Source organism: Lissotriton vulgaris, chromosome 11 (genome assembly GCF_964263255.1).
Source record: "Lissotriton vulgaris chromosome 11, aLisVul1.2, whole genome shotgun sequence".
Lineage (NCBI taxonomy): Eukaryota > Metazoa > Chordata > Amphibia > Caudata > Salamandridae > Lissotriton > Lissotriton vulgaris.
The window spans coordinates 1075817765-1075844712 of record NC_141699.1 but is presented as its reverse complement, the minus strand read 5'-3'; the positions used below and the strand labels follow the sequence as shown (position 1 = coordinate 1075844712).

Here is a 26948-nt window from a genome sequence, read left to right as displayed (position 1 = left end):
AGAAAGAAACGTTTTTGTTTCATTTTTTAAGGGCAGGTATGGGTCCCTGGGACCACTGCACGCTTTAAAAAAATATTTTTATAGGTAGACACAATGGGAAAGGGATACCCTGGGGAACCCTTCCAATTTGCGACTGCATTACCACCCTCTAGAAGAGGGTGGTAATTTGCAAGTGTTTTGTAACCGCAATTACCGTTGCAAAACATTCATACATGGCTTGTAAGTCGCTATTAGGAAGTAGATCCTATTAGCGAGTCGCAGTACACTTATTTGCGAGTCTCAATTTATTTGTGTATGAACATGGCCTAGACTAAAATTGCTTGCGCAAAGGGGTTGCAAACCCATTTGCATATGCAATTTTAAGTCGTACATCTGGCCCTATGTGTTTTGATACTAGTTTACACTTCTGTTCAATAAAAATCATCCCAATCTATTAATATCATTAGTGGTGTAATAGTAGCCACGTCTCATAAGCAAGATTGCTAAACAGTGATTACTTCAGTGGATCAGGTAGGGTTGCTAGCAGTAATGTAAAAAAGGCCTCTTGCACCAAGTTAATAATATTAGTAAAAAGCCCCCCCCCCTTCAACTACACATGATTTACACTCAAATATCAGCTTTAAAAATAGTTTTGAAATTCAGCAAACATTAGCCTTCAAGGTCTGAAAATGCACTCATTGTCATCTTGAATACACACTTTCAATTTTGGTAAACATAGATGAATTCAACCAAGCAAAATCAAATTTAGTCAGTTGGGAGGAAAACAGGAGAACTCTTTACCGGTAGCTGGAGAGATACCAGTAGCTCACGAGTTACTCATTGGAGAAGCCTGGTTTAGAGCACCTTTTCTAAAAATATTTTGCATCTTGGACTTCCAATTGTATGCTGATTTACTGAAACTTACTTTATTGATCTCAATGGGTGAGGGATTATTCAATACCACTGCTGTGAAAGATAATGTGATTTCTCCTATGGCTTGGGGTCGCATTCTTTTTTAATAGTTAAAGGGATAAGTATTGTAAAATAGAAATGGAACAAATTTTATGGAGATGAGTACCTGGAGTGAGGCGGGACCTCACAACTGCAAAAGTGAGTAGAGGGACCGGGAATGTGGATCGAGTAATGAAGATTACCGGTAAGTAATCCAGGCATTTATTGGTATTATGTGCAACAATTGTTACCAACATTTTGTAAAGGTCACACTGTATTAGCAGTTTGTTTTCATTGGTAAAAGACATTTTCAGGCAACGCAGTTCTATTAATAAATCTTCATGCCATGGTCTTATCCTCATCTCTGTTGCAAAAAAACTCTCTGTTTCTCTCTATATACCTGACCCACATCTTCTAAACAGCCCAACTCTTCCAATGTTGTTCACAAGTTTTCTTTTTTTAAACGTTTGTGTTTACAGATTGCAAAGACACATGGGAACACCTTCACTGTGTGGTTATTCAGCACACCTATGGTGGTGTTTAATGGATATGAAGCCTGCAGGGATGCTCTGATCACCCATTCTGAAGCATTTACGGGCAGGCCTATTACCCCCACCTTTAAAGACTTTAAAGGCGAAAAAGGTATTTATTGTTTGAAATCACTACTGTATGTGTGACAAGACTCCTACTGCAAGAGGTCCAACATAGGTTTAAGAACTAATAAGCTTATTAGTGGCTATAGAGACTTGGAGTGGCCGTCGCACTTGAATGATGTCATAATAGGTCTCACCCCCTAATCTATGTAGTGGATATGGAGGCTGTGAGTGGCCACGATGCCGCAAAAGGTTTCAAAATCAAAACTCACAGGAACAATATAGAACGCCTATTATTGTTGACTGTTAGTGATGCAAGACTCTACACCGGATAGCCTCTTAAACAGATGAGTTGGCCTAACGGCTAGGGCAGTCGTGCTCGAATCTGGTTTGAGCCTCGGCAACAACGCTAAACATCCTGTGATTCTGGGCAAATCACTTAATATCTTCGTGCCTCCAAAAAAAATATATTAATTAATGTGTCCTCATGTAACTCAACTGGTGCTATATAAAGCGCTCTGATACCCGATTCGGGTCAAGTTCGTGCTATATAAAACTCCATTGAAAAAAGCAAAAAAAACATGACATACCATAGAGGTGAAATTAAATAAATGCATCAATCGCAAGACCGCTCTCCGCAGAGCTCTACTGTTTAAAACCCACAAATCCCATCTGTAGTCCTGTAGCTAAACTGTCTTTAGAAGCACATTGCAAACCCATAACAAGAGAAATGGAATTCCCTTATTAATGAATCCCCACCATTTTTCATATTAAGACAGATTCAGCCTTATGTCTCCCATTGTCCGCTGCCAGAAGTCCTTGCATTGAGATGAATGTGTGAGATGGTGTCTCCAGGGCAATGTATATTGACTTGTAGGTCGGGATCACAAAACATTTTAAACTGAAGCTATTACAGTTCCTTGGTGATAGGTTGTGTACTGATTGGTCGTTCCCTGTGCTCAGCACCAGCACTTGTCAGCAACAGCTCTAATGACAGTCTACAACTAGGTGACGCTGTCTGTTCAATTTTGAGATGAGCACAACAACCTTGTTTACTTAGTCAAATCGCATTGAAAATGAATAAATATCAGCTTCTCGCGCCATTGTTATAACTTTGTGTGGCGTGAAATAGTCTGAATTGTCACAGGTAAGTGTGCGATGGTTGGGTGTTATGTTGGTACTATCATCGGCAGCGCTGGCAGGGGCAATGTGTGCTGCAAGCTGCAGTGGCCTTCCGAGACGGGCCCTGGCACTTGTAAATTAAGCACTGCTGGGTGGCTTATATATGACAAGAATGTATTTGCATAGTTGTATTGATGCATTTTGTTGAGGTGAAACCCTATTATTGCATGGTGTCGCGCAATAAACAGACCACGCTGATGTCTTGAGCGTAAAAGGACGTTTATTAGGACCAGGCTGCATAACATAATCAATAACCAAACAACAACAAGTAACCAATAACCAAAACCCCCCACATCAACTCTTCATCCATTCACTCTCTTCACCCGGTCAGAACTCACCTCTCATTCCACTCCAAGACCCGTTCTGTTCTTCATCCATTTCTGCAGATCTCTCCTAGCATCCCCCCGGTATCACCTGGCATTACACTCATGCCTCCAGCTCTCCCCATCATTCACCCCCCCCCCCGAGGGATGGGTGCGCCCGCTATTGACTCCCCCACCCTCCCAAGTACCACCAACCCTGCAGCCCATCCTAAACAGGCACACTTCGCCAACCCTACACCCGAACCCTTGTAACTGTAGGGTAGATGGGTGGCCTTTTCTAACTAGACCCTCCCGATGATGCCAGAATGCAGGAAGAGCAAGTCGGCTTCCTCCCCTGCATTCTTATACCCACCCCCTAAAACCCCACCCCATGACCCCATCCTGGTCCTCCCCTGCGCGAAAGACCCCAGGGGAAGACTAGTCTGCAACTCTGCTTCCCCCGCGGCCCACCATTGTCGGTGTGTTCTGCGATTGATATTATTATGCTGAGGTCAGTTTTGTTGTTTTTATCTAATTTCCTTTTATTTATTGTGCTTTTATTTTGTTTTGCGTTGTTACTGTTTTGTGTTCAGCAGTTATTTTAGAGATGCAAATACCTGTTACTACATTTACTGCCACATACAGCACTTTACTTTAAAGCTGGGGTGACAAACAAACATTTACCACAGTCTAAGGTGGTAAAATACCGCTGCTCCAGCTCGTCATATGTTAATGACGTCATCAGCCATCCCTAAAACTGTGACAGAGCTGTGATACAACTCGTGAAATCCTTCTTAGTGAGTGAGACATAGAAGATGGGCCTCTTTCGACTGGATGCACGGAGTGCTAATGCAGAGAAAGAAACTTTAAGAAACGAAAGAGGCGCGCGTGCCCGGCCTCTGATGACATCACTCATGAAGGCTTGTTTATATTACAAGGGAAAAGACAATGGCGTCCCCTAAGTGGCTTCTCCATGTGCACTTACCACAATATGAATGAACAGCTTGCATGTCAGAGAGATACTCGCAGGTGACTCCAAGTGGTTATCGTTAAAAATGTTTTTTTATTTCAACATGTTTTATTCATTTTATACAAGAACATATTAGCAATTCTGTTACAGGGTTAGCATAGGTTGTACCCAGTGCAGCTTGTACCTCAGAATATTGAGACGTTATGTAACGTTTGTTTAGCTGACCCCACCTGACGATAGTTAGAGAAAAAGAGTAAGAGGCAGGTAGAGAAAGGCAGAGAAACAAGCGTTTTAACAATTGTGCTGAACATGGCACAGTGAGAATGAGCCATTATCAATTATAAAAGATTCATCATTTAACCCAGTAAATCAAGGGTTCACCAGTGAACAGAGCAGCACAAAGGCAGAATATACATGTTATATTGTTTCCACAAGGTTAAAAAGCTATTTCAGTGTGTGTATATATATATATATGAAAAGCACATACCTTATTTAAGATGTGATTATACATATGACATAGCAGTAAGATGAACATAGTGCATGACAGGGTAGGTAGGTGTAACAGACAAATATAATACTTAATTAGGTTAGGTTGGTGATGTGAAGGTAAAACTACTGATATGCTGTCTGTGAGAAATTGGGTTATTGGTTAAGCTGGATGAAACCTCAGCCACAATCCTTGTCAGGGTGAACCACTAAATGTTACTAAATTAACCTGTGCTTAACCCACAGGTAGCTTGGCACAGAACAGTCAGGTGTAACATAGAGGCAATGGTCAGGTGAAAACACGACACACACAAAAAAACACACCAATTTAGAAAAATTGAATAAAATTTAATCAATAAAATTATACTAGAACAACAAAAGTCCCATCAGTAGAACTGGAGAGATACAGTTTCAAACTCTTAGGTTAAAGTAGTGCCATATAGCGCAAAATAGGGGTATACGGTCGCACTGGACCGGGGCAAAGTCACAAGTTCAAACCGACTACAATGAAGCGCAGGCTGGGTACAGGACCAAGTTTAGTCTGCTGGGCAATGTACCTGGTTGCACTTTGACTGAGATGTGATGTCCTGTGTTGCACTGAGTCCAGTTGTGTCAGTTTCGTTGAGGCCAACAATCAGATGCTGCAATGCAATGTTCTGTGTTGCACTTGGTTGGGTTGCATCATGGTGCGTCGACCCCGAGGGAACCCACAGTGGGGCCAGGAGGAGTACACTCAGGTGCCATCCAAGGGTACAGAACCTGGAGAAATCAGGATTCAATCCAGCAGAGGCAGGTCCATTTCATGGAAGACCGGTCTCTGGATCGTGTTATGTCTTTGTAGCTCAGGACATGCGTCCTGTCATCTGGCAGTAGGGGTCACTCTAGTGGTTCTGGGTTCACAAAGCATGTCCAGTCTTCATTCTCAGCCAGCAGGTATTCTTGCAACAGGGAAGACCTTCCAGCAGCGCAGTTCTTCTTCTTCTGAGTTTTCCACTAGTCCAGATGTAATCTGAAGAGTTGGTCTGAAGGTGCAACATTTATACCTGGTGCGAGCTTTGAAGTGTGATACATTTCTAGACTTCCCTCCATATCTGGTTATGAAATTTCCTTCCTTCTCGTGGCTCCAATGGGACACTGGACTAGTGTGAAGTCCTCTGTGAGTGTGCTGAGGCAGCCACTTTGAAGTGTGAGTGTGTTAGGTGATAGCTCCACCCCTTCCATTATGTCAGGATGGCCCATGCTGCCAACACCCAGTCACCTTTTGTGATGCTGTCTGGGAGGAATACACAAAAGGTAACTGCAAGTTACACCAGTCGTGTGACTCAGGATGCAGGCGTAGGCACCAACGGGTTAGGATAAGAAAATGGTAACTTTCTAAAAGTGGCATTTTCAGAATTGTGACTTAAAATCTGATGTTATATTAAAGAGAGCTTTAAATCACAATTATTTATAGATAATAGTTTCCCACTACAAGGACATGCACCCTTCCCTAGGAGCTATTTAGGGCCTACTTTAGAGGTGACTTGTGTGTAATAAAAAGGGAGTTTAAGGCTTAACTAGAAGTTTATTTTGCCAAGTCGAATTGACAGTTTAAAAGTGCCAACAAGCTGCAATGGCAGGCCTGAGACATTTTATGGGGGCTACTTAAATGGGTTAATAAGTGCTGCAGTTTCACTAGTCGCATTTAATTTACCAGGCCCGGGAATGTGGTATACCACTTTACTAGGTACTTATAAGTAAATTAAATGTGCCAGTTTGGTGTGAGCCAGTTGTCTATGTTTTAGGGAGTGAGCACAAGCACTTCAGCACTGTTTAGCAGTGGTAAAGTGTATAGAGTCCAGGAAAAAGGTTTCGGGGACTACCTCCCCAAAGGTGTCAGGTTCAACACTCACCTTGACAAAGCAGTTGTAATCAATGTTTTGGATGCAATATAGATATAGGTTGATGTAATTGACCTCAGCAGTCACACAACCTTCAAGGGAGGCTGTGTAGTAGAGGTGTGTTTGATCCACATAAGTGCTACACAAACTCCAGACCATCCAGATCACCGCAGCCAAACTCGTCCTGGGCATCCCACGACATGAACACATGACCCAGCGCCTGCGAGACCTCCACTGGCTCCCCGTCGAGAAGAGACTGACTTTCAAGCTAATCCCCCACGCCTACAAATCCATCCACAACACCGGCCCCATATAGCTCAACGAAAGAGTCTCCTGCCACGTACCCAAAAGAAACCCCCGCTCCGCCGACCTCGCCCTAGCAGAGTTCCCCCGCATCCGCAGAACCAGAGCAGGACGAAATGGCCTTCTCCTACATCGTGGCCAAGGCCTGGAATGGGCTCCCAGTCAACATCAGACACACCCCTACCTTGCACACCTTAGGAAGAGCCCAAGACCTGGCTTTTTGGCTGCACCCCCGCCCCACTCGCTTTTAAAGCCACTGATTGATTGATTGATGTAACTAGCAATAGTGAAGATTACTCTGTCACTGTATTTTTCGGATACATATTTTATGATTGCGTTAGTCCAGCTCGGTTAGTCACAGACCTTAGAGTGGTTATCTTACCAGATGATAGTGTTTACAGGTAACTACTAATAGCTGGTTCTCAATAGCAAAAAGAAAGCTTCACTTATGAATGAGATAGCATAGACAGGTTAGAGAGTCAGAATAGTGTAGTTTTGCAATAGTCAGAGAAAGCACCATATATGCCCAGTAAAGAGTCAGATGCCTACCCAAAGGGCTCTTCGAAAGATCATCTGAACGCTCCAACCGAATGTGTATCACTATATTTCCACCTACAAAAATATTGCCTTCACTGTACCACCTACTGCTACATCATCAAGACATACATCTTATATTACTCCTAACTCTTCATCTACTTACCTTGACGATATAGTGGTAGTCAATATAGTGGAAGCACCCCAAACATTAGTGAAAACAAAGTATTATTACAAGCTGGCAGTATATGAGAATCAGCCTGCCACAGTTTGAGGCACCGGGCTGCATACCTGTATTACCAAGAAGGTACCCCGGAGAAGGTAATCAAATACTCAAGTGGACCCTTATAGTAACATATTTTTTTGTAACACTTCACATTACGCATTTGGGTGAAATTGGCGTTTTGATGACAGGCAAATAGTGAAAAAATTATTTTTGCAAGAAACCTAGTGGAGGAGGAAATACCCATACCAGTTCTTAATAGTTGGAATTAGAGGATGCTGATTTATCCTTGCTTTTCCATACAGTGCCGATTAAAGAGCTCAACAGATCACTAACCGGCTGGCAATACTCACAGCAACGGTGAAGAACACGAAACCCCACAGTTTGATGTCTTATTCATTAATGAAATCGGGATCTGTACAGCAAAAATGCATAAAATAGTGAAGACCAAGCAAAGTCAGATTATTTCTCAATTAATCAGTTCTTGCATACATCTATCAGTTTGGTACATCGTAAACATGCATATACTCTACATCTTTTGAGTCAATTCTAAAATCCTAATATATAAAGTAGACTTCCAATAAAATGGGGCAATATTCTGCCCACTTCATATACTTTTAGAGAGTAGTAAAAACTTGTCAAGATTGCTACATTATTGAAGAAGTGCCACCTGATTAATGTACATTTTAAATGTGGAGACTCAGTACAAGATCGCATGCCAAGCTGGAAACGTGAGATCCTGCAAGGCCTAACACGGGATCGAGGTGGACGGCATTGCTGGTAAAGAGGAGGACACCTCTTATTGTTCATAAGACATGAGCAGACCCCGGAGGATGATTCGCAGGAGCAGAGGCCCAATGGGATGGACAAGACGTCAATATACTCTCAGTGTATTTACCGCCCGCTCTGGGTAAGGCAGCATTGGAGGAACTAGGAAGTAGGCTGACAGGACGCCGAGAGGGCACGCTAAACATTGGGGATAGACTATAACATGACTTTGGAAGACACTATTGAACGACACCCGCCTAGTCTAGAGCGAAATCTAACAACCTTATGGCTGACTTTACGAAGGCACTGGGTTTGACAGATGTAGGTCGGGCCTCCAACCAAATGGGAAACTATTCACATATTTTTCTAATGTCCCCCCAGGGTATTACGCGTATTGATTATTTCCTTACACATTTGTCCCCAATAGGTAACTTCGCCCAGTCCAAAGTTCTACCCAGAGGCATATCAGACCATTCCCCAGTCTGGGTGGAATATACACTCTGCGGATGGCATGCACGCACCACCATTGTTCTTAACCCATGGCTCTTGCATATACCAGATATTAGAGAGGAACTCCGCACGCAAACAGAGAATTACTTTACTGAGAACGTAGGCTCAGTTGATTCCGCACAAACAATTTGGGAATCATACAAGGTGGTCTGAAAGGGCAAGCCTTGTCTTTAAAGATGGGATATATCGCCAAGAAGCGTGAGCTCCTGGTCCAAGTGAAGCAGACCTCCTTGAGCTGGAGCGGGATCACGCACAAGATATCTCACCAGACACGAGTCACAGGCTCCTAATGAAAAAGATGAATACAGGATAAAAACTATGGAACATATGGTGGCTAAATCTCGCGCCACCCAGAATAGAATCTACGAAATGGGTGATAGGGCGGGTAGATCACTCGCGTGGTTGGAGAAACGAGAACAGGCATCCAGATGGGTACACAAACTGACGAACCCAGACGGTGAAACAGTGATGCAGCCATGAGAAATAGCGGAGGAATTCGCTGCTCACTTTGAAAAAGTCTACTCCCCCTCTACCCACTACACCACTGAAGATTCATGTCACCTTCTCTGTGCTGGGTGCGCAGAGATGTAATGGTGCGAGGGATGCGCTGGCAGATGATGTGGAGGATTGTATATCCTTGTACGCGGATGACATACTGTTATCTAGCTTCCCCGTTCAAATCAATTAGGGTAGTGCTCGACATCTTCACGAATTTTGGCAAATACTCGGGTATGCGATTAATTGGCACAAGTCCGTTTTGTTTACTTTGAAGGGCCAAGTCCCCCGACTTCCAGCTGAGTGTACCATAGTGGTAGGAGGGGTTCCGGTATCTGGGGGTTTTTGTCACATCGGATCCAGCTTGTTTTTACAGCTCCAATCTGGCCCCCCCTTTGGATAGGTTACGAGCAAATGTGAAGCATTGGAGGTCTCTTCCTTTCACACTAGAGGGGCGTGCTGCACTCTATAAAATGCTGGCCCGCCCTCGTTTTCTTTACATACTCCATAATTGTCCATACAGAGTCCCAGACTCATACTTTAGAGCAGTGAAGGGTGAAATTCGTATGCTGTTGTGGGATGGGAAGGCCCCAGTATCGCACTGAAAAAATTGATAAAAGGCTGGTACGACGGAGGCATAGCGCTCCCTGACCTGCAGCTTTACTACTGGGCGGCACAATTGTTGACTGAGAACCATTGGCTATATCACCCCCCTGACGACCCAGCATATGCTCTCGATCATTACGAAACTGATCGCTCTGGTTACCTGGGGGCCCTGTACACTAGTGATAGGAAAAATAGGGGGACATTTTTTGGGCCTACCCAACATACATTGAAAATATGGCGATTAGTCAACTCTCGTTTCGGGTGGGGGGTGTTCTCTCACAAGTGACGCCGTTGTGGTGTACTCAGAAGCAGGGCATGTTGTGCTATCAGCCGGGGTTCCACAAGTGGGACCTCATAGGTATCTCCGCAGTGAAAGACCTGGTAAAAAAGGTAGCTATACTCTCATTCAGTGACCTCCAGAGTCAATATCATCTGGCCCAAGGAGAAATATACGGGTATTTACAGATCAGACACACGATACGAGCGGCTTTTCGGTCCCTCAAAGATATACAAGAGTCATCCCCACTGGAGAACCGTTTATTAGATGGGCCTCTGACTTCAAAGGCGATATCTCTCACAGGTAAGAAGTTGACCAATAACCTACCAGACACCTTTCCAAAGCTTAGGGAGCGGTGGCAAGACAACTTAGGCCCGATAAGCGACGAGGATTGGCAATGGCCCTTATGTCCCCTCGAGAAGCGGCCATCACACTTAGACTCAGGCTGATAAAGCTTAGAATACTCCACCGATCATACATGACAGGGAAAGTTTTGGCGAGAATGGGTTCTAGACCTGATCATCTCTGTCTGAGGGGTTGCGGGCGGCAGGCCACGTTTTATCATACTTTGTGGAGTTGCCAGAAGATGCGTGCCATTTGGGAGGGAGCCTCAGACCACATGCAGGCGGCCTTGAGAAAGGAATTAGGGTTAAAGCCACAACTGGGACTGTTGAACATATGGGAGGAGACTGACCTCGCGGAAGTCGAACAGCTATTCACAACACTGGGGTACACGTTGGTTAAACGGGAACTGGCGAGAGGCTGGGTGGGGGGACAGACCCACCGCTCATATCCCAGTGGGCTAAGGAACTGGATAGATACATGTTGGTGAAGACCGAGGTTTTTAAGGCTTGAGGGTGCCACAGGAAGTAGGATAGGAAGTGGTTGCAATGGAATAAATATCGGGGGAATCCCTGTGTGTCACCTACTGTTGAAATAAAGATGCATAGACATACAGCGCAGGAGAGTAATGCCTGATATGCAATGTAAATCAATGTCTGCTTAGTAACTATGCTGGCTATCTTGATTATGTCGTCCGATTATATATATATATATATATATATATATATATATATATATATATATATATATATATATATATATATATATATATATATATATATATATATATATATCTGTAATTAAAACCAAAACACATAATTTAAAATAAAATAACAAAAAACAACGCGGTCAGCTAGATTGGTGGATAACTTGCCAACGCAATGTCATGTCAGTGGCGCTCACCTGCCTTTCTTGTGGAGATCCATCTGCCTTATTTACAGATCCCTACTGTGTCTGCGGGATCATTTTGGTAAAAGTGCTCCCTACAAAAGCTGTGGCAGTAGCACTTTTGTCAAACTTGAAATGTCTGTTATCGCCATATCAAGCATGGTGCACCCATACTAGTAAATGTCTCTTAATTGGGCATGCCTTCTGATGCTCTGATCTTGTACTCTTTCGGAAAAGGGGCCATTGGGTGAGTAGTTTCTGATAGCGTAACCAGCTGAGTCTCCTCGATCTGCACTCTACAAGTTCTCCCGTCTCAATGTGAGAAATGACAACTGAGAACTCAACAAGACTTGGGCCACAGGGATTTACAGTGGGTCTTACTCTCCACCAACCTTTAAATGATGGTAGCTTAGATTCATCGTCGATGACTCCCACCTGTCTCCGCTATTTCTATGGTCCTATTTCTACAACAATCTAGCAGGTCAGCTTGCATCAACTCCAGGGCAAGGTCTTTACCTTTAGCTCTCCCTTTTTAAAATTCTTTACAAAGAGTTTGTGACATTCTGTACATCAGCTCGTGCTTTTCTCCCAAAGGCCAATTTTTGGTCTGGCCTTTGAGACAGCTTTATCTGTCTTACCAGGCTATTTTACTAACTGGCTCCTTTCACTTTTAGTGACTACATAAAGCCTGTGCATAGTCTTCACTTCTCTATGTATGTGTATGGTATTTCTGTGGCGTGACCCTAGCCAAAAGGCAGTGGATAGCTGTACGTGGTCAAAGAGAGGCATAAAGTCATCGATTGATAAGAGAAAGCTGTGTTGTGAAGGGTTAATGCACTTTGATATACTGTTCAGTAAAGAGGTGAGCTTTTGGCTATTTCCTCAATAAAATCAGAGTTGGGGAGGCCCTGAGGTTCCAGATCCTGGGATCTTAGATAAAAAACGTCTGCGCTCTTAAATTGCTCCTTTTCCTTCAGTGACAAAGCTGGTTTAAAGTGTGCTTTTGGTTTTATTTTGTAGATTAACTTTAAATTCCAGCTACATATTTTGTCTGTACTTTGGCCTGTTAGATAGTGATTTATTTTCTGTCTACTTGTTAAGTTATAAAGGGCCTGATTTAGATCATAGCGAACAGGTTACTCTGATACAATAGTGACGGATATCCCTTCCACTGAAATATAAATCCCCAATGACGGATATCCCATCCGCTGAAGTATGAATCTCATAGGACATAATGAGATTTATATTTCAGCGGATGGGATATCCGTCACCTTTGTGACAGAGTAACCCGTACGCCAAGATCTAAATAATGGTGGTGGATATCCCGTCTGCTGAAATATAAATCGCCAGTGACGGATATTCCATCCGCTGAAATAAAAATCACCAGTAACGGATATCCCGTCCGCTGAAATATAAATCGCCAGTGACAGATATCCCGTCCGCTGAAATATAAATCCCATAGGATATAATGGGATTTATATTTCAGCGGATGGGATATCCGTCACCTTTGTGACAGAGTAACCCGTATGCCAAGATCTAAATTGGGCCCAAAATGTTTAAGTAACATTGTAGCTGCCTGGCACTTGAATGCTTCGTTAAGAGGTGATTTATTCTTGCCTCCTTCACAATTAACAATATTATTCATAAATTATATGGCATAATAGAAAGGTTTGCTATTTTCTTTTAAAAACTTTACAAATACAATGGTCGCATCAGTGAATATTTTGGAAAATTCTTGATGCAAATATGTGGCAGTCACATTTAGGTATATTTTCAGGCAGGTGCTTGCAATAATAATTTTTGAAATTTGACATTGCACAACTTGCTAAGCCCAGATTTACTGTATTTGCCAAGGCTTGTTCTAAAGTGTAAGCTGTTCTTAATTATTCCAGACTCCAGTCTCATTGAGATTGTGGCATTGCAGGACATGCATTCTAGTGATCTTGCACCAAGATATATCTTCAATGGGCAATCATTTAAGCATATCCCTGGTCCACTTTGATATCATATCTTGGATGATTTAAGCCTCAGCTGCTTTGAGCATGGGCGAAACACAGTAGCCTCTAAATAGTTTATTCCATTGATATGAGCCCGGAGTGACAGATTTTCATTCAGTCTTTGTGATGTTTCATAGGTAGACTCCTATGAACCTCACTATTCAGACATTTGGAAGGTGCAGCTTCCTTCCACAGCAACGAAGATGGACCTCCCAACCTTAAGAAACAATTCACTGGGAGGATGGGGCATGGCAGTGGAGGCGGTGGGGGTTTTGTGACCAGAACTACCTAGAAGACACTTCTGCACCTTCACCCACTAAACCCTCTCCTCCGCAAACAAGCCATTTGAGACTGGTGCCGATGTCCTGGTGTGTTTCCATACACCGTAATGGATGTCCGCTTTTAATAGCCTCCAAAAACAAAAAAAGCCGAGCTGGAAATCTACTCTTTGCTTTGGCTTCCAGTTCTTTTTTCCTATCACCATGTGATATAGGCTGCTCACCAGGTAATCGTGTGAAGGGAGCCGATATTGTGTGACACACAGTCGCACCATGTGAGTTGGCAGGTCTGTGAACATTTTGACGAACCCATGTCTGCCGGTGTAGACTGCACCCCGTTTTAGTGTCTTACAGGGTTAAGCCTGCATGTGGCTGGCAGTGTCTTGCTTCTATTTCATTTCTCTGAAGGCTTACACCTAGGAAGATTGCAAAGTTGAATGTATGCTGAAGTGCAAAGACTCAGAGACAAATGGGAGCTACTTGTCTGGTCCTACAGTCCATCAGGTGTTGCTAGATGAAGAACCTCATTGACTAAGAGTAGAAGTTAGAAGATATAGTCCATGTAGATCGCTGAGATGAGCAGCATAGGAGCCAGTCATCCATCTGAAAAGTCTGAACATCAGAGCAGGGGAAGAACCTTAGAAGTTCAGCGCACAAAGCTATGGAATGTATAACTGTGCACCACATCCAACAGGAAGGGAATCATTGCTCTTTTGCAAGGAAACTGTCTGCAGAATTATTTCAGTGAGTTGACATCTTTCGATGCACAACAGTCTTGCGCCTAGAAACAAACAATAGCATAAATAGCACTTGGTGCACATACAGCTTGACATTGGCATGTTATAACGGTAAACGTCGTTTACAATGCGGTGTTTACACCGCACGACCTTTACCACGCTGCCATTACAACGCCAGTCGTTATTACGACTTACGCTGGATGGCGCTGTTGGTTAAGGAATATTGTAATTTTATATTCCAACACCTTCCCTACTGTTACGTGGACTGGTGTTGAAATATAAAATTATAATAATCCTCAATCCGCGCCCTCAAAAGCAAGTCGTTGTAACGTCTTGCGTTGTAAAATCCGCGATGTAAAGTACCGCGATCAAAATGATAACGTTTTACTATCATACATCCTGTTATAACCTACTGTATTTGTGTAATGAGTTCAGGTGTTGTTGCATCTAATGGAATCATCTGGAAGCAGCAGAGAAGGTTCAGCATCTTCGCCCTGAGGAGTCTGGGAATGGGCAAGAGAAGCCTGGAGGAGCGGATACAAGAAGAAGCCCAACATCTGCTGGGTTTATTTGCTGCTTCTGAAGGTAAACTCCAAATATGCATGTGCAGTATGTCTATTAGTGTGCTATTGTGCTCAATATGGTGGTTAATGTAGCATCTGTAGTGAGTCAGTACTTAATAATAGGCCCTTAAAACAAACAGAATTCAGATCAACACACAGTGAGGACTCTATTAATTTGTATCCTGTAATTAAAATGTTATGCTATGTTGTGATAAAAATAATTCTAAAGTGCATGAATTCTAAAGTTTCATGGCACTGAAACAAAAGTGACAGCTGGGAGATGGAGAAAAATATTGAGAAAAAAAACAACTTTCAGTTTTTGTCAAAATTTTAGCAAACATGATTCAGTGCCCAAGAACTCAGGATGAGAAATCTAGAACATAGGTTCGGGCACAGAAAAAGCCCAGCCTGGTAATCAAGTTTGAATTTAGGTGCACAAAGATATATTGATGATTAGATAAGAGTACTGTTCAACCCAGCATGTAACTGAAAAATAATTGATAGTTCATCCAATCCAAAAAACTCTCAGAAACAATGGCACACGGTTTCTGGAAAAAATGTCTAACAGAAATCCCTAATACGGCAGAGGCAAAGTGATTCCCTCATTTGCATGTGTCCAAGACCCCATGCAAAAGCGCTACCAAGATTGTGCTACGTGAAAGTAGTTGCACACACTTCTGAGGTCCCTACTATAATAGAATAATTCTCTGGGTGGGTACAAAGCAGGTGCATGTGCACTATGCATGATTCCCGGATGTCAGTAACATTTCTGAAGCATCAATTAGTCAGACAAGGGTAGGCCTGGCCTAGAAGTTTCCTCACCCTGTACAATATAAACTATAGTCCCACCCGTAAATCCACAGCATCTACCAAATAGCATTGCACAGGACCAGCTACTCAAAAGCTACTTGATAACAAGCATCATGGAACTGATAAAACTAAAATGTCCGGGTTTCCACCTTTCAGCCACAGTAATTCAGGTAATACACTTCCACATTTTGGGGAAGCTAGCCTCATGTCAAAACAAAACGTAACTAAGGGTCACAGGGGAATAGATTATGGACTGGACTACCTCCAATCCCCAAAACAACTACCTGACAACTACCAGGAGATGTCCAGTCTGTTCATAAAGAACAGAAAACTGTTGAGCGATGTAGAAATGTGAGGAACATTGGGCCCCGCTGGGTCCCTGACCCTATGCTCCTGAAAAAACTATTGCCAGGGTGTGTGTTCTCCTGGCTAAGACTAGTATGACCATACTAGTCTTAGCCAGGAGATAGTCAATAATTTCATGACTATCGGGTTATTTTAAACATGACACTTGGTCAATTTTCAATAAACATATTTTTTGCCCAAGTAGCCATTTTTAATTTTCACTTACACATGAGTACTGCACTTCACTAGGGTTCATACGGTTTGAACACACACCTTAGCAAGGGTTTTTTCAGGAGCATAAGGTCAGGTACCCAGCGGGGCCCGATGGCTCAGGGCTGTGGTCCTAGATCTAGTTCTCTGTGAGCTCCATATGACGAAGCTCCGCCAGTAAGGGTGGGCTGATGGACTCTTTACTCTAACCTAGTGGTGGGCAAACTATTTGTATTGTGTTCCTCACATTTCTACATCGCTCAGCAGTTTTCTGTTCTTTATGAACGGACTGGACATCTCCTGTTGGTCGTCAAGAAGCTAGCCTCATGCCCATCGTGTATCCATCCTGTACCATGCCGCAACCTGGGGCATCCAAAATGGATCCCACTTTGCTTTAGTAATTAATTCAGTGAGTCAAATGTTAAGGGTGATTATCAGAAGACATCTGCTTCAGCATTTGCAGAATCTCCCTGTTGGGACGGAAAAGTCCTCCGCATGGTAATGTGCTCCAACTGGGCTGATATCTGGATCCCTAATGCTGATTTATGCTGTCTTAGTAAAGCATGGCTCATGTGGGTTCCATTTTGGGAGAGCTGGCCTGCATGGTGAAACATGAGGAGGTAGAGCAATGCACCCAGACAGATCTTTTTATTCCTGCATTCTCAAAGCTGGGTGGGTCGCACTGGAGAGGGAAAAGCCAGGCTTTTCCCGAACACTTCAAAAGGTGCTCTTTGATTCAGAGAGAGGTTACAAGGAAGATGTCTGGAACATCTCTGGAAGGAGACTGCACTCATAAGGGAATCATAAAGAGTAGGGCTGAGTCCCAGTGCTAACCTTTTGATAATACACTCATAGCCTGTGTTTTTGGGCTAGCAGTTTCGGAGTTGCTCCTGTAGTGACAGACTGCTTTAAAGCGGAAGAGAGGGTAGGGGAATGGGCAAATCAAAAGGTAGCAGACCCGGAGCATAAACTTCAAAGACTCGGACACTAAATCACATTTAGGGAAATGGACTACAAAACTTGGAGCATTAGACTTCAAAAATTGCCAACGGTCAGAAGCCAGTCGGACTGTGTCAGAAGGAAAAGCTCTGCAACACTTCTGCCTGTGACAAGGGCTGGGGTCCAAGGCCTGCTAGTCTCTCCGCTGGGTGAAGGGGCGTCGCCCAGGGAAGACCACCTGCCCTCGAGCCTAGAGTACTAGCCACTGCCTGCGTGCCAAGACCAGTGTAGCCCCTGAGGAAGAGGAGATTTGAGGAAGCGAGGTCCAGGGGGGTATTGTGTAGAGTGAAATCACTGTGTGAGGAATGGATGCTGCACTGAACGGTTCACATCATCATCTACGTATCGAGGAGAGACTCAAGGACTTACCCTGCCAGGAGGCGCCAAATAAACCTCCAGTCATAGCGGGAATGCAACTGTGTTTGAGGAAATCTGAATCGCCAAGCTCAGCCCATCTGGGCCTCATGCAGTGAAATCAACTGAACCAGCCACTGCAGCTCCATTGCCTGTAGAGGAGGTGCACTCAGGAACTCCGGATGCTCTGATACTGCAGATGCGGATAAGACTGAATTCGGGCCCTGGAGAATCTTGCTTCTTGTTAGCACTTTGACCCTGAAACTATTTTGACTTTACCACAGAGTTGAAGCAGACTTTTGCAACTTGGATTAATAGTAGAGCTTACCCTGGATGTTGCTTAAAGTGAATGAGAAATGAACAAGATTGCTAGAGTGAGGAGGGAGTGGGACACAGGGAAATGCCTACGAAACACTCTGAGCCCGGACCTTCAGGAGACTGTGTAGGTGTGTGTGATTGTGTGTGACATTGAGAGGAACTACCCTGACAGTGGTTCCTGCCAATCTAAAGAGATATCTGCAGGGCCAGAGGGAATCTTCCAATTTGGGTACAGCTGTCCATCAAGGAGATGAAGTATGTTACTCCATTGCCCTGACAGATATACAGTTGTCTGCCGAACTCTAACTCAAGCCCTAAGTAAATGGCTCATGTTTTCATACCGGGCTAGTAACCCATCTTTGTCCAATATTTTGTGATCATTATGCATTTGGGCCCACATGCATCATTGTTTCATTTTGCACTTCCTAATTTGCGATTTTTAGGGAATCGCAAATTAGGAAATGCAAAATGGGATACAAGTACATTTTCTCAAAATATTTGAGAATCGGTAAAAATCACAATTTTTACCGATTCTCAAATATTATGCGATTAGCAAAGTGCGAATTCACAATTCACATTCATTCCTTTGGGCTAAAATGCCCATAGGAATGAATGGGAATTGCGAATTCGCACTTAGAATATCGCAAATCCTGATTGCATTTCAAGGGTGGAGAGGGGGGTTCAAATGACCCCCCCTGCACCCATGAAATATTGTTTTCGCATCATGTTACACACACACATGTCCTAAGGACATGTGTGTCCGTAACATGAATGTGTAAAAAATGCTTTTGCAGCGTTTTTAACACTTTTTGCAAATTTACCGAGTGGTTCAACCACTCGGTAAATTTGACACCCTAATTGCGAATTCGCAATTATAAAAGTAATCATGCATTGCTTTTAAGAAATCGCAAATTTGCGATATCTTAAAAGCAATCGCATTTTTAGAAATCGCAAAAATATTGCGATTTCTAAAAATGCTTGATGCATTCCAAAAAGCATTTTTGGAATCGCAAACGGCCGATTTTAAGGAATAGCACCGTTTGCGACTCCAAAAATGCTTGATGCATGTGGGCCTTGGTTTCTGTTTGCACAGCTATTTATGTATTGAGATATTCAGTGACGCAAATTAACAGGTTAAACAACATACTAATATGTTAATTAATTTCTTTTTTCTGATGATCTATGCACTGAAGACTGCTTTAGTGCCCTTGATTTAGTCATAGTATAAGAATGTTGTGATTTTTATTAGCATTGATTGCACTTGTTTATGCCAACCACTTTTAGTAATGGCAATTTTCATTCTTACTTCACATGACTTTTTCCCATCTTGTTTATCACAGGGAATCCCCAAGACCCATCATCTCAAATTGTCCTCTCTGTCGCCAACGTGATTTCATCTGTCACCTTTGGGCACCGCTTTTCCCTTAATGATCAGATTTTCCACAACCTGATCAATGCCACTGATCTTCTCCTGAAGTTTATTGGCAGCGTCTATGGAAGGGTGAGACAAACAACCTTATTTTAGAAATAAAACCTTATGATCCTAATGGGTCACCCACATTGCGCTAAAGGGGCCATCGAATGTAGAGAAATATAAAAGTTATTTTTAACTTGTCCTGCTACACTAACAATCATCAATTATAATCAATCTAGAATGGTATTTGTTTGATGTTTAATTGGATTTTGAGACCTATTATCACATCATTCCCTGGTTGATACCCAATGCATGGCATGTGTATCAATGTATTTAGCACCTCAAAATAAAAATAGAAAACTAGGTACGGTAGTGCAAATATTAGCCTGGTCACACTCAAAGCATGGAACTAAACTATGAAGGTGGAGTCTGCCCTTATATTTTGGAATATGATTTAATTGTGTATGGGGAATTATTAAAAAGGTAAGGGTTGTGAAGTGTGCCTATCTATCATTTTCCATGAGTCAGTATTCATGCCATAATTTCAGCCTCTATGTGGGGCCCGCGGACAATACTCATTGACAGCAGCTTCAGAATTCACTAATATGCAGATGACACACAACCACATTTGAAAGTCTCCTCTGCTCCAGACATTCAGTGCATCAAACCATGCCCAAATCTTATCCAGACCTATTGGTCTAATACCAACCTGAAGCTTACTCCCACCAATACAGAATTACTCCTATTCACCAAGAACAACAATCAACAACTAGTCTCCAAAATGGACTCAACACCATGAACCGGATGAATTCAAACCACAAATCTTACTCAATGGCAACTAGAAGCTGTGGTCATCCTTCAGCATTACATTGCCAAGGAAACCAAGATGGCCTTATATCAACCCTCACTCTACTACAGAAAAAGAAACCATTCCTTCCAGAAAGAAAATTCAGAACTGCTGTTTAAGCCTTCATACTCTCCCTTCTGGATCATGGAATTGGCCGTATCTGCAGCCTCTAAGACTCCACTCTCGCTCAATACACGCCACTGAACGCCTCATCAAGATACTGAAGAAATATGACCATATCAACCTCACCAGGATCAAACTCCACTGCCTTGTCCCAGCTTCAAAAATGGATCATCTTGAAACTATTGTGACCAGAAGACCTGCCAATCTGACTGATAGACCCACCAGCTCTGGTGGATCTTGGTACACTCGTTTCCAGAGCATCATCAAACTGAATACAAAGAAGAGCTAAAAACAAACAAAACAAGGCACCAGGAGTTCCCAATCTACACAACCAGAACCTGGAACAACAACCCAATATCTATAAGGCAAACCTGAACCCTGCTCCAAATTAGAAAATAGCGGAATACACATTTCTTTAAAGTACAATACATCGTGATGTGGTAAATGTTCACTCTTAGATCCCAAACACCCTCCAATTACAGGTTGATTGTATCTTTGCCTGTACATTGCTCCATTCGCTTTCTGCCAGGTTTGTACAAAACGAACACCACATACATACAGGAACACCAAAACTACAATCTATCAATCCAGGAACTGGATTGATGTCATGTCACCACAATGTAATGACTCCTTCGGTACTAGCTGCAACTCCAGTTGTCTGGTTAGCGACATTGCTCTAAGGTGTGTGAATAACAAGCTTCTCTGACCCTGATAAAACAATTCCTTTTTAAAATAATTTACACCCTCAAGAATTCCTTATGTGTCTTCTATCTCCAAAGGGATAACCACAGTGCCTCTGTATTGAGCCCTCTTTTGAACCCCTAGTAGAGAACTCCCTCCTTTCATCAAAGTTAGGGGGCTTGGGAGAGGGGGTAATTTTCCAAGTTGGTGAATAGCTCCTGGAAAACAAATAAGTCTAGCTCTCCAAACCAAGTTACAGTCTACCTGCCAAATCAGGAGACAACCCCGTACTCGGGGGAGGGGGCGGGGGGGGGGGGGTTAGGGATACTGGTCAATCTGGAAGAAGCAGTTTCACTGAAAATTGGGGGTTAGATTTATCAATATTTGATGCAGCGTAATGCAATCCTTTGGTAAATATGGCCCTGGGTTTTGCTGATGGTGCAGATGGGCTCCTATGTGTGTGGCGTGCTTCAATATTCCCTGATTGATTGATTACATCCCCGGGTGGGCTAGGTACCGGGAGCATTTATAAAAAAAGAGCCTCTTAGAGACCCAAAGACCACCACCTTGACAGGGCCTTTTTTTCATATTGGAGGGGGTGCAAGGACCCCCCCCCCTCCATGGACTCTCTTGAGCCCCATGGACCACAACCTCCCGCGGCTTAAGATAAATAATTAGCGTGGGCCCTGCACCCCATGGACCAGTGGCAGCAAGTAAAATAAATGTGGGAGGGTGGCTGCTCTGTCCTCCTCCTGGGCTATATATGGGCCCAGGGACCACCATCTCCCTGGGACAGCCATTGAAGAGGGGAGGAGGGGGGCCAAGCAGCTTTCCTCCTGCAGCCAATAATGACTCTGGGTACTGCTACCCCCCAGGCTGGCTCCTGCTATGTCTTCGGGTGCCCACCTACAGGACATAGCTGTTTGCTTATGCTTTGTGGGAGCTGTTACCTCCCGCCTAGCAAAAGCACACACGTTGGTTTCAGTGGGCAGGAGCTGTCAAATTGTTCCCACCGGCTGGAACCGAGATTTCATCTATTTTCCTGCTCGCAGACATATGGGCAGGGAAAGAGATGAAATGATTGCTCCTGCATGCAGCGAGCTCAATTTCCAGGTGCTCACGGCTTGCAGCTGGAACGCCAGCTCCCACTCATGCACTCATGCACACACTCATAGACTCACTCAGGCACCCACATACCCACTCACAGATCCACATAGGCACTCCTAAACCCACTTACTCAGCCATATGCACACCCATACAGCCACTCACACACCCACTCAGAGACATATACAGCCACACACACTCACTCACCTACCTATACAGCCACTCACACACCCCTCTCAAAGGTTACAGGTTACAGTTAGAAAATTAAATTTTAAAACACTTTGAAAATCACAAAAAAACTAAGGTTACAGCCAGGGACATTATAGTTAGGCTCAGATTTCAGTCATACAAAAACATTGAAATTCAGCAGTTATAGTTACCTGAGCTAGCTATAATATATGCCCCTGCAATGCACTGCTTCTGACCTCACATATTACTTCACTCCTGACATGGTCACTGACATCACTGATGACATCATTGATGACATCTCAAATGACATCACTGATGATATCACCCACAGAACCAATCACATACCCACACAAGGCATGACGCTCCAGGTTAGGAAAATCATCAATGACCCCCTCCCCACAATTTGCAGGTAGAAAACCATTAATGTTTTTTCCACAGAAACCTATCCCCACCTAAGTCATTCATTTCCCTGATTCAAAAAAATTGTTGAGCATGCTTCCATAATATGGTGGCCAGCCTGCCAATGATTTTTCATCGCCAGAGCATACACCATAAGGTGGGCATTTCTCTACTGCCCTGGTAGGCCTGCTGAATCTGTGATGTTGCATGCTGAATTGAAGAATTGCATTTCTGGATTACCATTTCGATGCCGCAGTTCCAGGATATCCATGTCCGATACATTGAAAGGCAATGATTATAAACAGAACTCATTTAAGTAGTAAGTGAAGCTACTATAATTCTGGTACTGCTATCAGTCTATCAATTCTGGACCTAGGTTGGACATCCATATTATAAATAATTGGAGAATGATGCAGTGTGCTGGAACACAGAAAAGAATCCATGGAGGACCTCCCAAAAAAGGGACGATGCCTATTGGTACTGTAATGAAAACTATAGTTGCAAACAGAACTATTGTATTCTGAATAATCAACAACAAGCCAACCTTCTTCTTGGGAAAGGTAGTCTTAACTTTTTTTAACACTAAAAATACCAAAACACCAGGTAAATTGTCTTTCATTTCCTCACCGTGGAATTAATTAATCAGTGAGTATCTGCAACTCAGTGAGTGAAGACAATTTGACCCATTACAAGTTTGACCCTAAGAAATGAGAACTTACTAGAGGAATCAATTTCAGGTCCAGTTCCTTGCGTTTCTTCAGTTTGACCTGAACTTTCACCCAGAGGTTTTAGTTGTGCTCAGAAGCCGAAAACTGGTGGTTGAAATAAAAATCTCATAATTCGGATGGGGATGGTAATTGATGTTACTGGCCCAATCAGAGTTAAGTGATCACTCATAAATTGGGCTCAAGCAATCATCATTTTTATTGTTGTTGGGAATCATTTATTGTTCAGTTAATTAAAACCTTAACAAACTACATATGTACAGGCAGAAACAAATAATTAAAAACATACTGTTTGCAGACCCTAAGTCAATAATTTTCCAACATAATTTTTAAACAACTGCTAAAGAAAGCACAAGTGCAGAGTGAGGAGGCAACGAGCAGCTATACCATAATTAATGCATGTCATAGTTCAGCGGTTCCCAATCTGTGGTCTGGGGAACCCTGGAGGTCCAGGAATCCTCCTCAGGGGGTGCTTGACTACTTAGAAAGTCAAATAACATTAACAGATTGATAAAGTGTATATAAATAAAGGAGCTAAATTGATGAATGAAAATTTTAAAACGCACTGTAAATGCGATGGAATATAAAATTTAGGACATAGGGGTCTATTAGAATGTTGGGCAGATCGCCACCTCCCGCAGGGTGGTGGCGATCTGACCGACATTCTCCTCCTCCCGCATGCCATTTTCACCCGCCATATTCGTGTGTCGGGGGGACTCCGGCGGACAGAAAGACCGTCCGCCGGTTTTCCGCCGGTCAGACAGGTGACCAGGCGGAAAAGGGGCCTTATATGGTGGCGGTGTCTGCTCGACACCGCCATCCATATTACAATGGGAGTGGGAAAAAGCCTTTCTGTGGCAGAAGGCATGTGGATAGCTCAGTTGGTGGCCCGTTGCGGGCCCAAAGGATGTTGGGGGGGCGGGAGGGCATTTGCATGGACGACGTGGCAGGCACCGCGTGTTGCCTGCCACGTTGTGCATGCAAATGCACACATGCCTTTTTTGCATTGCGGCGGGTGCTGCTGACAGCACCCTCGCCGCATTGCAAAAAAAGTGGGATGCGCCAGCCAGTGTGGCGGGCACATCCTAAGTGCGCATGCGGAACCGGCGCACATATGCCGGCCGTGTGGTCCTATTTCCTGGGGCAATGGCGGGTGGACAAAGTCCGTCGGCAATCGTAATAGACCCGTAAAAATTCAATTGGAATCTTCTGACTGATTTGTGGGCGCAGTACAGGTGCATTGAACAGAATCGATGATGAATGCCTCAATTGAAATTAGAAAAGCTCCAACCTTCATATTAAATTATTATTTTTTTTTTTATGTATGTGTTTGCGAATTAAATAAAATGTGTCATATTTCGTTCTCACGCTTGGGTAGTAATCAGTTCCGATGAATTGTGGAATCAGCAGCATTATATTACCTGCACATGTCCACTGCGTTAAAATCCAGATTTGTAGCATTTAAACTGGGGGAGTGGAATCGGCAAATTGGAAATGTCGACTTACACAAACATTGAGTTGAAAATATCGTTGCTCGGAAATATCGTCAGCAAGAATATCATGGTAAAGAATATCGAATTTAAGGTAACGTTTTTAAACATATAGAAGTCATCAATATTGCTTGCAAAAATGTAGATATTTAAAATATCGATTTTTTGATTAGTGTTATGTATTTTAGCTTATATTTTAAATGTATGTGATGTATTTTTTTTGTTTAGTATTGTTTATGTTTTTTAATATACGTGTTACATTTTTTGTAGTTATGAATTTTCCAATAATGACATTTAGCATTTTTTAGTTCTGAAGTGGGTTGTGGGTTTATAGGAGATAGGGTGGGAAGTAATTTAATTATAATAAATTAATGATTATTTTGTATTTATTTAATTTAGATTTTATAGTGTTAATTGTGGGAAGTAATTTTATTGTAATTAATTATTAATTGGTTGTTAATGAATTATGGTAATTGTGTTATTTTTTTAGGTGTGTGTTGTGGGGTTTATGGGGTAAAAGGTGGGAAGTAATTCATGTTTAATTAATCAATGATTAGCTGTTAATTAATATTAATTCATTGCATATTTAAATATGGAATTTGTGTAATTAATTTTAGGTGTGGGTTGTGGGGTTTTTAGGGGTAAAGGTTGGGAAGTAATTTTTGGTTAATTAATAAAAAAATTGTTGAATTTATATTTAATGAGTGTATTTGTTTATATTTTTTAGTGTGTGGGTTTTATTGTTATAGGGGTACAGTGTGGGGAGTAAATTAAGTTTAATTACTTTATAATTAGTTGTTAAATACTATTAGTTTTTTAATTAAAAATAGGTTTTAATTGTGTAATTATTTTATTTACAGTTTAATTTTAGCTGTGGGTTGTAGGGGTTACAGGGGTAAAGTGTGGGAAGTACAATTTTATGAGTTTTAATTTGTTTTTGAATTAATAATATTTATTTAATTGGTAATTAACTATGTTGAGGGAGTACTTTTAATTTTTTTTAGATGTGAGTTACGAATTGTATGGTATTGAAGGGTAGGAAATAAAAAAAGTACATTTATGTAATAATTAATGTTTTTGTTTCGACATAATTTTTAATTAAAATATTTATTTGTTTGGAAATATTTATAGGTATTTTTTATATGTATTTAACATTATATTATGTATTTTTATTTAATATTAAATATATTTCATTTGAATTTTTAACTTATGTATATATTTTTTAACTTTGTTTGTTTTTTGAATATTTTTATTGTTGTTAACATTTTATTTTTTTATAATTTTAACAAAACTGGGGTGAGAATATTAATTGTTACACCTCTGCAATCCATCACTTTCTTTACTGTTGCACTCACTGGAGTGGGAATAGTAGTTTTTCCCCCCTCGCTATCCAAAAATGTCCCTACTTTTTCACTCACTGGAGTGGAAATAGTCATTTTTACCCCTCTGCTATCCAACACTTTCTCTACTGCTGCACTCACTGGAGTGGGGATAGTAATTTTTAACCCTCCGCTATCCAACGCTTTCCCCACTGTTACACTCACTGGAGTGGGAATAGTAATTTTTGCCCTTCCGTTATCCAACACTTACCCTATTGTTGCACTCACTGGAGTTGGAATAGTGATTTTTACCGCTTCACTATCCAACACTTTCCCTACTGTCGCACTCACTGGAGTGGGAATAGTAGTTTTGACCCCTCTGCTATCCAACACTTTCCCAACGATTGCACTCACTGGGGTGAGAATAATAATGTCTACCCCTCCGCTATCCATCACTTCCCTACTGTTTTACTCACTGAAGTGGGAGATTTAAGTTTGAAGATTTTTAAATAGTTAAAACTTAATTTTATTATTTAACATATTTAATATTTATTTTATTTTATATATATAAAATTCGATATTTTGTACAACAATATTTGTTACATCAACGTTTTTTAGGATATTTTTGTACTTACCCGTTTAAGTATAGGAAGTCAATATTTTTGCATCAATATTTTTTACTTCTATATTTTTAACATCAATATTTTGTCAGTGAACCGCAGAGTCATCTCCCGGCATCGTGGAACCCCTCAACAAA

At 42.2% G+C, this 26948-nt stretch overlaps 1 protein-coding gene across 1 annotated transcript in view; it reads left to right on the top strand.

Moving 5' to 3' along the window:
- Nucleotides 1-26948, top strand: part of LOC147684143 (cytochrome P450 2J5-like) — a 96704-nt gene that overhangs the window by 22150 nt on the left and 47606 nt on the right. The window contains exons 2-4 of the mRNA XM_086944534.1: nt 1410-1572; nt 14737-14886; nt 19241-19401. Of these exons, the coding sequence (XP_086800660.1) occupies nt 1410-1572; nt 14737-14886; nt 19241-19401 (474 nt within the window). The remainder of the gene's footprint in view (nt 1-1409; nt 1573-14736; nt 14887-19240; nt 19402-26948) is intronic.